The sequence below is a fragment of the Palaemon carinicauda genome, chromosome 33 (genome assembly GCF_036898095.1).
Source record: "Palaemon carinicauda isolate YSFRI2023 chromosome 33, ASM3689809v2, whole genome shotgun sequence".
Lineage (NCBI taxonomy): Eukaryota > Metazoa > Arthropoda > Malacostraca > Decapoda > Palaemonidae > Palaemon > Palaemon carinicauda.
Window position 1 is genome coordinate 10,182,523 of NC_090757.1, and position 13,715 is coordinate 10,196,237.

Below are 13,715 nucleotides of genomic sequence, written 5' to 3' on the forward strand. Positions count from 1 at the left end.
CCTTGAGGGAGGACTTCATGATGTCCATAGACCTCAAGGATGCCTACTTCCAGGTCCCTGTCCATCCTCCAGCAGGAAGTTCATAAGGGTGAAATGGGGTACTCAAACGTTGCAGTTCAAGACCCTCTGCTTCGGACTGTCGACAGCTCCTCGGGTCTTCACGAGGATCTTCGCAACAGTTTCAGCCTGGGCACACGAACAGGGCATCAGCCTGATTCGGTACTTAGACGACTGGTTGTTGCTTTCAGCCTCAGAGGAAGTACTGAGGGAGCAAGGCGTGAAGCTCCTGCAGTTCTACAATGTCTTGGGTATTATAATCAACCTGCAAAAGTCCCAGCTGATACCCTCCACCAGGATGACCTACCTCGGAATGGTCCTAGACTCCTGGTTGGCGAGAGCCTTCCCTTCCGCGTAGAGACTGGACAACCTGGAACAAATCCTCCGGCCCTTCCTGTCGGGCCAGCCCAGGAGAACCAAGGACTGGCAGAGACTGATAGGCCACCTCGTGTCGTTGGAGAAGTTAGTCCCCCTGGGGAGGCTCAAACTCAGGGGAGTGCAGTGGAACCTGAAGGATCTCTGGAGCCAGGGGAACTCCCCGCACAAGATAGTCCCAGTGTCCCCGGAGACGAAGGAAGTCCTGGAGTGGTGGTACGTCGGATCGAACACCCTCCCTTCCAAGCCGACCCTCCGGAGATGTTTCTGTTCACGAACGCATCCAAGGAGGGTTGGGGTGCCCATCTCAACAAAACAGCAAAAGGAAAATGGTAAGGCGAGGAGATGGGCCTGCACATAAACGTGCTAGAGATGATGGCAGTACAAAGGGCGTGCCTAGAGTTCGTCCAACTGCACCAGGGAAACACCGTGGCGCTGATGTGCAACAACGCCACGGTGGTGGCCTACGTGAAAAAGCCAGGGGGACTAAAGTTGAAGGAACTGTGCAGTCTCACGATGGAGTTCCTGGAATGGGCCAAAGTAGAGCAAATCAAAATCTCAGCCAGGTTCATTCCGGGGAAGAGGAACGTCCTGGTCGACGGCCTCAGCAGGATGGGTCAAGTGGTAGGGTCTGAGAGGTCCCTGCACCCAGAAGTGGCCAAGTCCCTCATTCTGAAGTGGGGCTTGCCAGTGATAGACCTCTTCGCCACGAGACTGTGTTTTGTTCTCCTGTGCCAGATCCAGCAGCAGCCTTCGAGGACGCCTTCCAACACCCTTGGGACAACCTCGACGTTTACGCCTTCCCTCTCTTCGGGATGCTCAGACAGGTCCTCAACAGAGTAAGACGAGCGGACAACCTGTGAATGACTTTGGTAGCGCCCTGGTGGCCGGAGAGAGAGTGGTTCGCGGATCTAAAGGAACTGGCTCGCCTTCCACATTGGCCTCTTCTGGACATACCAGACCTTCTCCGGCAGCCTCACTTCCAAAGGTTCCACGAAAACCCCCGGTCCCTCCGCCTTCACGCCTGGAAGTTATCGAGCGTCTACTGAGGAAGGAAGGGTATTCATCGAGGACGGCGTCGAGGATGTCAGGATACCTGAGATGTTCGTCAGTCGCGGTATACTAGGCGAAGTAGGCTACCTTCACTAAGGGGTGCTCCTCGAAGAACATCAGGCCGTTAGGGGCCTCCATTCCCGAGGTAGCAGACTTCCTGGTCTACCTTAGGGATGAAGTGGGCACTTCCATCCCAGCCATCAAAGGAGTTCGGGCGGCCCTGGGGTAGGTCTTCCTCCTGAAGGGCATCGACTTAGGAGCCTCCAGACATATCACGATGCTCATCAAGAGCTTCGAGCAGTCGTGCCCCCCCCCTCCCCCTAAGCCGCTAGAGTGCCCCAGTGGGATGTGGCTAGGGTACTGAAGATGCTTTCAGAACCTCCCTTCGAGTCCCTCAAGGACATCTTAGACAAGGAGCTCACCCTCAAGACGGTCTTTCTGTTAGCTCTGGCATCAGCAAAACGAGTAGGTGAGATTCATGGGCTGTCTTACGAGGTCTCACACTCAAAGGGATGGCGAGAGGCTACCTTCAGATTCTTACCCTCCTTCGTAGCCAAGACTCAGAATCCAGTGGTTTGGGACCCCAGGTTTGAAGAATTCTCGGTGCCAGCTATCCCTCGTTCAGACAACCTGAGGGACTTGCTTCTGTGTCCAGTCAGGGCAGTACGTAAGTACCTCGAGAGGACGGCCCAACTTCGCCCCGAAACCAAGAGTCTGTTCGTCTCCTCGGGACTGGTAAAGAAGCCAGTCTCCAAAAATATGATCTCCTTCTGGCTGCGGAAGGTGATCATGAGAGCCTACAGTAGTGCAGGGGTTCCTCTTCCGGGGAAGCTTAGACCCCACGACATTAGAGGGCTAAGTACTTTGTTGGCCTTTGAGAAGAACATGGCAGTGGGCCAAATCCTGAGGGCAGGTACATGGTCTAGTCAGTCAACCTTCACAGCTCGCTACTTAAAGGATAGTTCGAGGAGGTCCCTGGACGGATTCTCTCTCAGTCCCGTCATTTCCGCGCTCCAAAAGATAGATTTAAAGGTGTAGCCCCGGGAAAACCACAGGCAGTAAGTCCAAGAGACACAGGTTCCTTCCTTACCCCCCTTTTTCCCCTATTACCTTCCCTGAAGTGACCCTAAAATCTTTTAACTGCCATGGGATACACCGTCAGTGAAAGAATACGTCTCCAAGGATTTTTACAAAGGTGAGTTACTTAGACAATAAGAGTTTTTTGGGTAGTCGTCCCTATTTCTCGTGTTTTCCTTTGGGGTTCAGCAGAACCTAGCCTCCTATCTAGGTTCCTTTTTCTCTCCTCATCACGGTCTCTGGGTCCTGAGGGACACTCCCACCTCCTAAGGTATAAGTCTCCTAAGAAAGTAGTTCAAGGTAAGTACTCCGTGTTGGAACAAATCACAAATTTCATGTAATTTGTATTTTTCCTTACAGTACTTACCTCGAACTACTTTCGGGTTGTGGCCCGCACATCCTACCCCGAGTGCCTTACAGGACTTAGTAGAAACCTATCTGTCAAAAACTTAATGGAGATCGAGACCTGAGCAAGCATGCTCTCTGACCGCGGGTCGCCTCATGGCGCGTATCACTCCGCCAAAGGTTACCCTGCATAGAAAATGGGAGTAGGGTAAACTACACAAAATTCTGGTCGGTTGGGAGGAGATCCCAGACTCCTAAGAAAGTAGTTCAAGGTAAGTACTGTTAGGAAAAATACATATTACTTAAAATTTGTGGTTTTTCAGAATCTCCACCAGCTGAATATTGGGAGGAATTAGCAGAGAAAAGAAGAGAGGCTCTAGAAGAAACTTTGAGTGAAAATGAAAAATTAGCCGAAGAGAATAAATGCCTCAAAGAAGAGGTCGCACAGTTAAAAGAGGAGAATAAACTATTAGACGAGATGGTTAAAGAAGCCAAGGAATTAGCAGAGCTTGTAGAGGTAAGAAGGAAAACTAGGATGTCATACTAAGTTGTTTATAATAGTGCCTAACTTCGATGTTAGTATTAAAAACTCAACACTATAACAAAATGGATAGAAAATTCACTAGCTGGATAACACTGCATATTTTATCCTACAACTTAGATATTAGTTCTTTTAGTTTTGTAGCTACTATCCTCTTGGTTTCAGTATTTTAATTAGTGTGCCATGTCACCTCAAAAAATAATAAATTCTTTTACAAAAATAATGCTCATGTTTTCGCAACAATGGGTAAACTCCTCTTATTTCCTTGAAAACCTACAAAAGAAATGTCTTGTAGTTTAGTTATACATTTAGCTATTAGGAAATATCTTTGCAGTTATACATTAGCTGTTAGGAAAGGTATCTTAGCTATGAGCTCATTAACAGAAAGATCTTTCAAAGGTTCAAAATGATAACCTTCTAAATATTGTAATGTTATGATTAGATACCAATAAATCCTTCTGACAAGCAAGGCTTTTTGGCCAAATGACCTAAATACTTGGGCAATAATACTGTGCAGCAGGTAAATCCAAGCCTAGTTTTGGGGTATTCAAGATGGATATATACCTTTTGATATATATAAAAAAAAATTCATGAAAAAGGAAAAGCAAAACTTAATATTATTATCCAAACAAATTCTGGTCACTGAAACATTCCTTAGTTTGCACCAGGCAATATAATTATTCCATTACAGTATCTTTGATAAAAATTACGATTTCTCTTGCCTTTTGGAACCTAACAATCATGAGGACTTTGAAAAACTTTTTTCTTGGATAATACGATGGTTAGTTTTCATGTGGTTTAGATTTAGCACGCACAGGTTTAGGTTTACCGGCTTGGAAACCGGTTGTCTTGGAAAATTGCTCTTATACAGCAACTTCCTTGGACATTTTGACAGCAGAGGCTGCAGATCTATAAACAGTTTTTTTGCAACTGGGAGGGAGCCTCTAGAGTTATCCTGCTTTCATAGATACTGAACTTTTCACCGTTTGAACCATGGAGAGAGGTGGAATTAGTACAGATCAAGATTTGAACAATCTTGTAGAATGGCATCCACCTTCTATGCTAAAGGATTGGAAACTAATATGCAAAACACACCTCATCTTATTTTTTGACTGGTGTTGCAAACATATTTACATTAGCTCTTCCCAACCAATTCCAAATCTCCAGACACTCTTAGCAGATGCAGAAACCATTCATTTGTAAGTTATGTTTTTATCAGAGCTGGTCCGCTTGGGCATTGAATTTCCATGGAATAGACAGATGTAGAGGGGTTATTCCACTCAAATTAGTCTAAGCTTTCAGGAATTGGTATTCCAACTTGTTCCCTCATTTTCGAATATAAAGTAATGCTGACATGTTAGCTTCACTGTATAATACAGCTACATCTGCTGGAAGTTGGAGGTAACAAATATGAAGAGTTGAATACTTCCTTGGCAGAGGAAGATAATCTAGACTTGGATCCCATCCTTACCATAAAGCTTCCATGAAAAGAGATGTCTGGAATCTTCGCTTATAAGGATATCAATTCTATAGTTGAAGTTGGTTCTGCATCAATGGAATGCAAATTGTGTTTAGATCAATTAAACTGTTCCAACTTCTATCTAGACGAGAATGGAAAACTCTCGTCTTCAAGTTACTCATTGAGACAAACTTCTGCAAAGAATGATGCTGTAATAAACTTAATGGTTTTAATCTGCAGTATTCCCTGCAAAACTCACTCAATTGGTATTCCCTCAGAGGGTTAAACATGAAGAGAAAGTAACGGTACAATGCTGTACGTTTTGTGGGGTTCAGTACTGTGGTGACTAGTGATAAGATATAAAATGTTCTTGCATTATGGTGCTTATTTCCAAATTTTTTTAAACAAGCATTTAAATAGGTATTCATAAACATCATTTATATATACTGATGTGTTGAAAAGAAAAAGAGGGCTTTTGAAGAATGGCTGCAGAGTAATAGTGTAGAGAAGTATGAAAGATATAGAGAGAAAAATGTGGAAGTAAAGTGCAAGGTAAGTGAGGCAAAGAGGGCAGCTGACCTGAGGTGGGGTCAGGGATTGGGTCATTCATATGAAGAGAATAAGAGGTAGGTTGGAAAGAAGTGAAGAGAGTAAGGAAGGCTGATTCAAGAATTGAAGAGACAGTGAAAGATGGAAATGGAAGGTTGTTAAAAGGAGAGGAGGCAAGGAAAAGGTAGGCGGAGTATTTTGAAAGTTTACTGAATGTTAAGGATAATAGGGAGGCAGATATAATTGCTGTTGCAGATGTTGAGGTGCCAGTGATGGGAGATGAAAATGAGAGAGAGATTACAAGAGAGGAAGTGAGGAGAGCACTAGATGAAACGAGAGTAGGAAAAGCATCTGGTATGGATGTTGTGAGAGCTGAGATGTTGAAAGAAGGGGGTGTGACTGTACTTGAATGGTTGGTGAGATTGTTTAATATGTGTTTTGTGTTGTCAATGGTACCAGTAGATTGGGGTTGTGCGTGTATTGTACCACTATACAAGGGTAAGGGAGATGTGCATGAGTGTTGTAATTCAAGGGGTATTAGTTTGTTGAGTGTAGTTGGAAAAGTGTATGGTAGAGTACTGATTAATAGGATTAAGGATAAAACAGAGAATGCAATCTTAGAAGTACAGGGTGGATTTAGAAGAGGTAGGGGTTGTATGAATCAAATTTTTACGGTTAGGCAGATATGCGAGAAATATTTAGCAAAAGGTAAGGATGTGTATGTTGCGTTTATGGATCTGGAGAAAGCGTATGAGAGAGATGATAGGGAAGCAATGTGGAATGTGATAAGGTTATATGGAGTTGCTGGAAGGTTGTTGCATGCAGTGAAAAGTTCCTACAAAGGTAGTAAAGCATGTGTTAGGATAGGAAATGAAGTGAGCGATTGGTTTCCGGTGAGAGTGGGACTGAGACATTGATGTGTGATGTCACCGTGGTTGTTTAACTTGTATGTTGATGCAGTGGTGAGAGAGGTGAATGCTCGAGTGCTTGGACGAGAATTGAAACTGGTAGACGAGAATGACCATGAATGGGAGGTAAATCAGTTGTTGTTTGCGGATGATACTGTACTGGTTTCAGGCGCAGAAGAAAAGCTTGGCCAATTAGTGATAGAATTTGGAAGGGTGTGTGAGAGAAGGAAGTTGAGAGTTAATATGGCTAAGTTTAAGGTTATGAGATGTACGAGAAGGGAAGGTGGTGCGAGGTTGAATGTCATGTTGGATGGAGAGTTACTTGAGGAGGAGGATCAGTTTAAGTACTTGGGGTCTGTTGTTGCAGAAAAATGGTGGAGTGGAAGCAGATGTACGTCAGAGAGTGAATGACGGATGCAAAGTGTTGGGGCCAGTTAAGGGAGTAGTAAAAAATAGGGAGTTGGGCTTGAACGCTAGTCAGGAATTGACGGCAAGCGCGTTTCAGGATGTGATCCGGAACACCCTATCCCTTACCATATTTCGGATGTTAGTCTGGATTACGATAATGAGGCTCACTCTTTACAAGAGGACATTGATGCAGTTGAAGTTCAGGAATTCTTTGACTCCGATCAAGTTGACTGCGAGCGTTCGGCTGAGCCGCTAGCTTCACGCCCGCTCGTTGCTAGAGAAAATGATGTTTGTCGTAATGAGCCTGTTTCCATTGCTGTTGGTACTCAGGATATTTTTGAGAAGGAGACTGCTTCCAACACTGCTGCTCCCGAAAGAACGTTACTAGAGAAAGGTATAGAAGGCCAGCTTTCTCCTATGGAGTTTGATGAAGTGTCGGATGACGAGGACTGTTTCTTTTCGTCATTGTGCAGACTTGAAGAAACTGATGAAAGTTTTTACAGAGGAGTTCTTTGACTTTTTTGTGCCAGTGGCTCCCCGTTCGCCACCGTCTGAGTTTACTCTTGAGAAGGCCTCTAAGAAGGCTCGCTTTACAAAGATGGTGTTATCGCCCTCATCTAAGAGAGGTCTTAAATTGATGGGTGACTGGTTGCAGTCTAAGAAAGCCTTAAGAAAAGCAGCTTTCTCCTTTCCTCCGGCTAGACTGGCCTCCAGGTCTAGTATCTGGTACGAGACAGGAGAAGTTCTTGGCTTGGGGATACAGTACCTGCCTCTGCCCTGGGAGATTTTTCAAGCCTCGTAGAAGCTCCTCGTCGGTCGGCCATGAGACTGACCAAGATCTTCTGGTCTACTTCGGTGATGGACCACCTGCTCAAGGGCATATTCAGAGCCTTCGAAGTTTTTAACTTCTTAGACTGGACTCTCGGAGCTCTGGGTAAATAAAAAGTCGATACTTTTAAAGAGGGGGATACCTCTGCCCTAGTCCATCTGATTTCCTGCATGGACAAGGCTTTGCGGGATGGATCCAACGAACTAGCAGCGCTGTTCTCTGCTGGCATCCTTAAGAAAAGGGATCAATTATGCTCATTTCTTTCGCTGGGGGTTACTCCCTTCCAGAAGTCCGAGCTGTTGTACATGCCTCGTTCTCCATTGTTGTTCCCTCAAGAACTAATCAGGGAGATATTGGCAGCCTTGATTCAAAAAGCTACTCAGGATCTTGTCTCTAAGACAGCCAGAAAAGCTCTTCCACCCTCATTGACCAGTCACAAGGAAGAAACTTTTCCCAAATTTTCTCGCAGCCCTTTCGAGGGAGATCTTCCAGCAGGGGTAGTTCCAGACCTGACACTAGGAGGAGTAAGAGAAGAGGCTTTAGAGCAGGGCGAAGCAGGGTCTGACTGCTTTCGCCTTCAGGCAGTAGGAGCCAGACTACTCAACTTCTGGCGAGCGTGGGAGAAGAGAGGAGCAGATCAGTGGTCTATCCAGATCTTGAAGGAGGGTTACAAGATCCCCTTTCAAGGGAGTCCTCCTCTGGTCTTAGTTCCTGTAGATCTCTCTCCTAGGTACAGAGAGGAGGCAAAGAGACAAGCTCTATCGACCCAAGTGTCTCTTATGTTAAAAGAATGGAGGCCATAGAGAAGGTACAGGATCCTTGTTCACCAGGTTTTTAAAACAGTCTGTTCCTGGTACCCAAGAACTCGGGGGGGGGGGGGGGGGGAGAAGATGGTGTCCAGTCCTGGACGTGAGCGCTGAACAAGTTCATACTGAAGACGAAGTTCTCTATGGAGACTTCGAAATCAGTGCTAGCCGCAGTAAGGAAGGGCGACTGGATGGTCTCTTTAGACCTCCAGGACACCTACTTCCACATCCCGATCCATCTGACCTTCAGACCTTACCTAAGGAGATGTCTACCAATTCAGAGCCCTATGCTTCGGCCTTTGCACAGCACCCCAGGTCTTTACGAAGCTCATGCTAAATGTAGCAAAGATCCTCCAATCAAGGGGCATAAGAGCCTCTGTGTATCTTGACGACTGGCTTCTCAGAGCGCACTCTTACGTTCACTGCCTGAAGGATCTTCAGACAACTTTGGACCTCAAAAAAGAGTTGGGTTTCCTTGTAAACAAGGAAAAGTCTTTTGGTTCCATCTCAAGAGATAATCTTGTTGGGAATGACGATTCGGAGTCAGACTTTTCGGGTTTTTCTGTCTCCTTTAAGGATGGAACAAGCCAGATTGAAACTACAGTCATTTCTAAACAAGAATGTGTTCAGTAAGGAAGTGGATGAGCCTAGTAGGAACCCTCTCCTCCTTGGAACAATTTGTTCCCCTAGGAAGACTAAACATTCGTCCTCTCCAATTCCATCTTAACAGCCATCGGAACAAGGAGAAAGACCTAGAAGCGATATCCATTCCGATTACGGACACTATCAAAGACTGCCTTCGGTGGTGGGAAGAACCGAACAAGTTCCAGGAAGGTCTCGACCTATCAAAAAAGAGCCCAGACCTTGTGTTATGCTCCGACGCCTCGTACGCAGGATGGGGAGTAACCCTAAACAAGCTGGAAGCTTTGGGACTGTGGTCAGAGAACCAAAAGTCTCTGCATATAAACCACAAGGAATTGTTGGCAGTTCTATTAGCCCTCAAAAGTTTTGAGGAATCAGTCACCAACAAAGTGGTTCAGGTCAATGCGGACAACATGACAGCATTGGCGTACATTACCAAGCAGGGGGAACCCACTCGATATCTCTGTCCAAGGGGAAAAAAACACAATGGCAGACAGCCTCAACAGAAGGGGTCAGGTCCTACTGACAGAGTGGACACTCAACCTTCAAGTTTGCAAGAGCCTATGGCACTTTTGGGGTCGTCCATGCATAGATCTCTTTACAACCTCAAAGACAAAAAGGTTAGAGGCGTATTGCTCCCCGGTGCCGGATCCAGAAGCAGTCCACATAGACGCGTTTCTTATGGATTGGTCCAATAATCTAGATCTGTACGCCTTCCTACCATACAAGATCCTTTACAAGGTAGTTCAGACATTTGTAACATCCAAAGGGACCAGGATGACCCTAGTGGCTCCCTATTGGCCGTCAAGAGAATGGTTCACAGAGGTACTGGAATGGGTGGTAGACACTCCAAGAATACTTCCATTAAGAGTAGATCTACTCAGACAACCCCACTTGGAAAGATTCCATCAAAATCTCCACGCTCTTCAGCTGACTGCCTTCAAACTATCGAAAGACTCACGAGATCTAGAGGCTTTTCGAAGGAGGCAGCTCAGGCCATTGCAAGAGCAAGAAGAACTTCGACTATCAAAGTCTTATCAGTCCAAGTGGGAGGTGTTTAGAGAGTGGTGTAGGGTTGACTCTCTTTCCTCATCCAGTACCTCTGTAGCTCAAATTGCGGACCTCCTGTTCCACCTTCGAAGGAAGTGCAATTTCTCCTCTTCTACTATTAAAGGTTATAGGAGCATGTTGGCAACTGTGTTCAGACATAGAAACCTTGACCTATCCAACAATAAGGATCTGCAAGATCTTCTTAAGTCTTTCGAGATTACAAAACAACGAAAACAAGATTCTCCAGCCTGGAATTTGAATGTTGTCTTGAAGTATCGTATGAGCGACAGGTTTGAGCCACTAGGTTCAACTTCTATGAAAGACCTGACTATGAAGACTTTATTTTTGGTTAGTCTTGCAACAGCCAAAAGAGTGAGTGAAATACATGCGTTTAGCAAAAACGTTGGATTTCTTGATGGTAAAGCTGTCTATGCCTTACAATTAGGCTTTCTTGCCAAAAACGAACGCCCTTCTCAACCTTGGCCCAAAGCGTTCGAGATTCCAAATCTTACTGATTTGGTTGGAGAAGAGTTGGAAAGAGTCTTGTGCCCAGTAAGAGTTCTGAGATGCTACTTGGATAGGACGAAATATATACGAGGCAATTCTAAAGCTTTATGGTGCTCGGCCAGAAAGCTCTCATTACAGATGTCTAAAAATGCCTTGTCATTTTTCACCAAGCTTTTAATTAAGGAGGCACATATTCATTGTAATGAATCAGACCTTGGTCTTTTAAAGGTCAGGACTCATGAAGTCAGAGCAGTATCAACGTCGGCAGCATTCAGACAGAACAGATCACTTCAAAGCATAATGGACACAACCTTCTGGAGGAGCAAATCTGTGTTCGCATCATATTATTTGAAAGGTGTTCAGACTCGTTACAAGGACTGTTACACTCTGGGTCCATTCGTAGCAGCGAGTGCAATAGTGGGCGAAGGATCCACCACTATGTTCCCATAATCCCAATAACCTTTTCTTCTCTTGGTACTTTTAATTGTTTTTTATGGTTGTTTGTGGAGATTGTCAGTCTTCCACAGTCATTGATTTTGTCAGGTGGTCAAAGTTGTTCCTTGAGAGCGCCCGGAATGTGTTATTGGAGGAGGTTCTGTCATAATGAGGTATATACACCGGTTTGACAGTCCCTACGAGATTTTCAGCCCCCTGGGAGGACCGCTGGATCTCATAAGGCTAGCAGACATAATGAGGCAGAGTATCATTGAAGTCAGCTTCCTTATCAGGTACGAACCCTTAAGTTTATTTTAATTAATTCTTAAGCAGAATTTCAGATATACTAGCTGTCTTTAACCCTCCACCAAAGGTGTTAATCAGTTATATATATAACTACCGGGTAAGTCTTATGTTTAAAAATGGTATTTTCATTATAAAATAGATTTTTGAACATAAATTTAAGTCCCACCCTCCTCCCCTCTAAGAGACTAGAGGCATGGAATATATGAGGGTTCCTGGAATGGTTCCCAGGTACCTCGCTAGGACGGCGGGGTGGTACACCTGGCTATCCAGTTGGCAATTGGCGCGAGTTTTGAATTTTCTGTCGTGACGTCAGAGACGTAAGCTATATATGTATAACTACCGGGTAAGTATGTTAAAAAATTTATTTTTATAATGAAAATACCATTTTAGGATAGGAATGAAGTGAGCGATTGGTATCCGGTGAGAGTAGGGATGAGACAGGGAAGGGATGTGTGATGTTGCCATGGATGTTTAACTTGTATGTTGATGGAGGGGTGAGAGGGGTGAATGCTCGAGTGCTTGGACGAGGATTGAAACTGGTAGACGAGAATGATCATGAAGGGAAGGTTAATCAGTTGTTGTTTGTGGATGATACTGTACTGGTTGCAGACGCGGTAGAGAAGCTTGGCCGATTAGTGACGGAATTTGGAAGGGTATGCAAGAGAAGGAAGTTGAGAGTTAATGTGGGTTAGAGTAAGGTTATGAGATGTACGAGAAGGGAAGGTGGTGCGAGGTTGAGTGTCATGTTGAATGGAGAGTTACTTGAGGAGGTGGATCAGTTTAAGTACTTGGGATCTGTTGTTGCAGCAAATGGTGGAGTGGAAGCAGATGTATGTCAAAGAGTGAATGAAGGTTGCAAAGTGGTGGGGGCAGTGAAGGGAGTGGTTGGGCATGAATGTAAAGAGACTTCTGTATGAGAAAGTGATTGTACCAACTGTGATGTATGGATTGGAGTTGTGGGGAATGAAAGTGACGGAGAGACAGAAATTGAATGTGTTTGAGATGAAGTGTCTAAGAAGTGTGGCTGGTGTATCTCGAGTAGATAGGGTTAGGAACGAAATAGCGAGAGTGAGAACGGGTGTAAGAATTGAGTTAGCAGCTAGAGTGGATATGAATGTGTTTAGGTGATTTGACCATGTTGAGAGAATGGAAAATGACTCTGTTAAAGGCAGTGATGAATGCAAGAGTTGATGGGAGAAGTACAAGAGGAAGGCCAAGGTTTGGGTGGATGGATGGAGTGAAGAAAGCTCTGGTTGATAGGAGGATAGATGTGAGAGAGGCAAGAAGAGAGCGTGCTAGAAATAGGAATGAATGGCGAGCGATTGTGACACAGTTTCGGTAGGCCCTGCTGCTTCCTCCGGTCACCTTGGATGACCGCGGAGGTAGCAGCAGTAGGGGATTCAGTGTTATGAAGCTTCATCTGTGGTGGATAATGGAGGAGGGTGGGCTGTGGCACCCTAGTAGTACCAGCCAAACTTGGTTGAGTACCTTGTCAGGCTGGGAGGAACGTAATGAGGAAAGGTCCCCTTTTTTCATTTGTTTGATGTTGGCTACCCCCCAAAATTGGGGGAAATGCCTCGGTATGTGTATGTATATGTTCATTTGATTTTCTTGACTTGCTTAGTTACAATGTTCTTTTTAAAATACTACACTTATCAATTGAAAATTTATAATATTTCTCCTATTCTGTTTTCAGGGAATTACATCAGAAAATGGAGAAGAGTCTGCGTCAGATGAACGTAGTTGTGCCGAATAACTGTGAACTTGGATTATTCCTTCTTTATTTACCTATCCAGCGATGGTTACATTTTGCAGTCATGATCTAATTGTCTGGAGTTGTGTAGGTATGACATCTGTCCTTTTCTATTTTGAAATGGATGCCTGATTTTAAAGTGTACCGTCATACTATTGGTTACTTGCCAAAGACTTATTTTTGTACTTATTTAGTCTTCACTTGAAATATTAATAAATTTTAAAGTTATTAACTATTTTGTTTTTCACCAAGCCCGGTCCTAAAATAAGAGGAAGAAACTTAAAATTTTACTTGATCATTTTTAATTTCCTTTTGAAAAGTTTTTAGTTATTTAGTTTTTCATCAGCCTTGTACTGATGAAAATAGTCAGGAAATTTTATGCATTTTTAGTTGCAATCTTATGAATACGTAGTTTAACAAAGTCATCATTTAATGAAAATATTAGTTAAGAAATATTTTTTTTTAAAGATTCAATTTTTAAAAAAAGTTCTAGTCTAGCTAGAAAAGATTATGGTTTCCCCTGTCTAGGTTTGAATTTTTAGACCAAATTTTGCAATGGAAGTTTAGCTTTCGTAAAGAGCTATTTGCTTTGAGTAAATATTAAAGCATAAGTAA

General features: G+C 44.1%; 1 protein-coding gene across 1 annotated transcript; it reads left to right on the forward strand.

The window, feature by feature from the left end:
- Positions 1–761: 761 nt before the first annotated feature.
- On the forward strand, positions 762–13,332 carry LOC137626041 (geminin-like). Its single transcript, XM_068357126.1, has 3 exons — positions 762–1,056; positions 3,231–3,424; positions 13,044–13,332. The coding sequence occupies exons 1-3, from the start codon at positions 762–764 to the stop codon at positions 13,101–13,103; spliced, it is 549 nt and encodes a 182-aa protein (XP_068213227.1). The 3' UTR covers positions 13,104–13,332.
- The last annotated feature ends 383 nt before the right edge of the window (positions 13,333–13,715 follow it).

Coding starts and splice junctions, on each gene's coding strand:
- LOC137626041 (XM_068357126.1), top strand. CDS start 762: ATGGTAAGGCGAGGAGATGGGCCTGCACATAAACGTGCTAGAGATGAT. Junction 1,057..3,230: donor TCAGCAGGATGGGTCAAGTG/GTAGGGTCTGAG, acceptor GTGGTTTTTCAG/AATCTCCACCAGCTGAATAT. Junction 3,425..13,043: donor AATTAGCAGAGCTTGTAGAG/GTAAGAAGGAAA, acceptor TTCTGTTTTCAG/GGAATTACATCAGAAAATGG.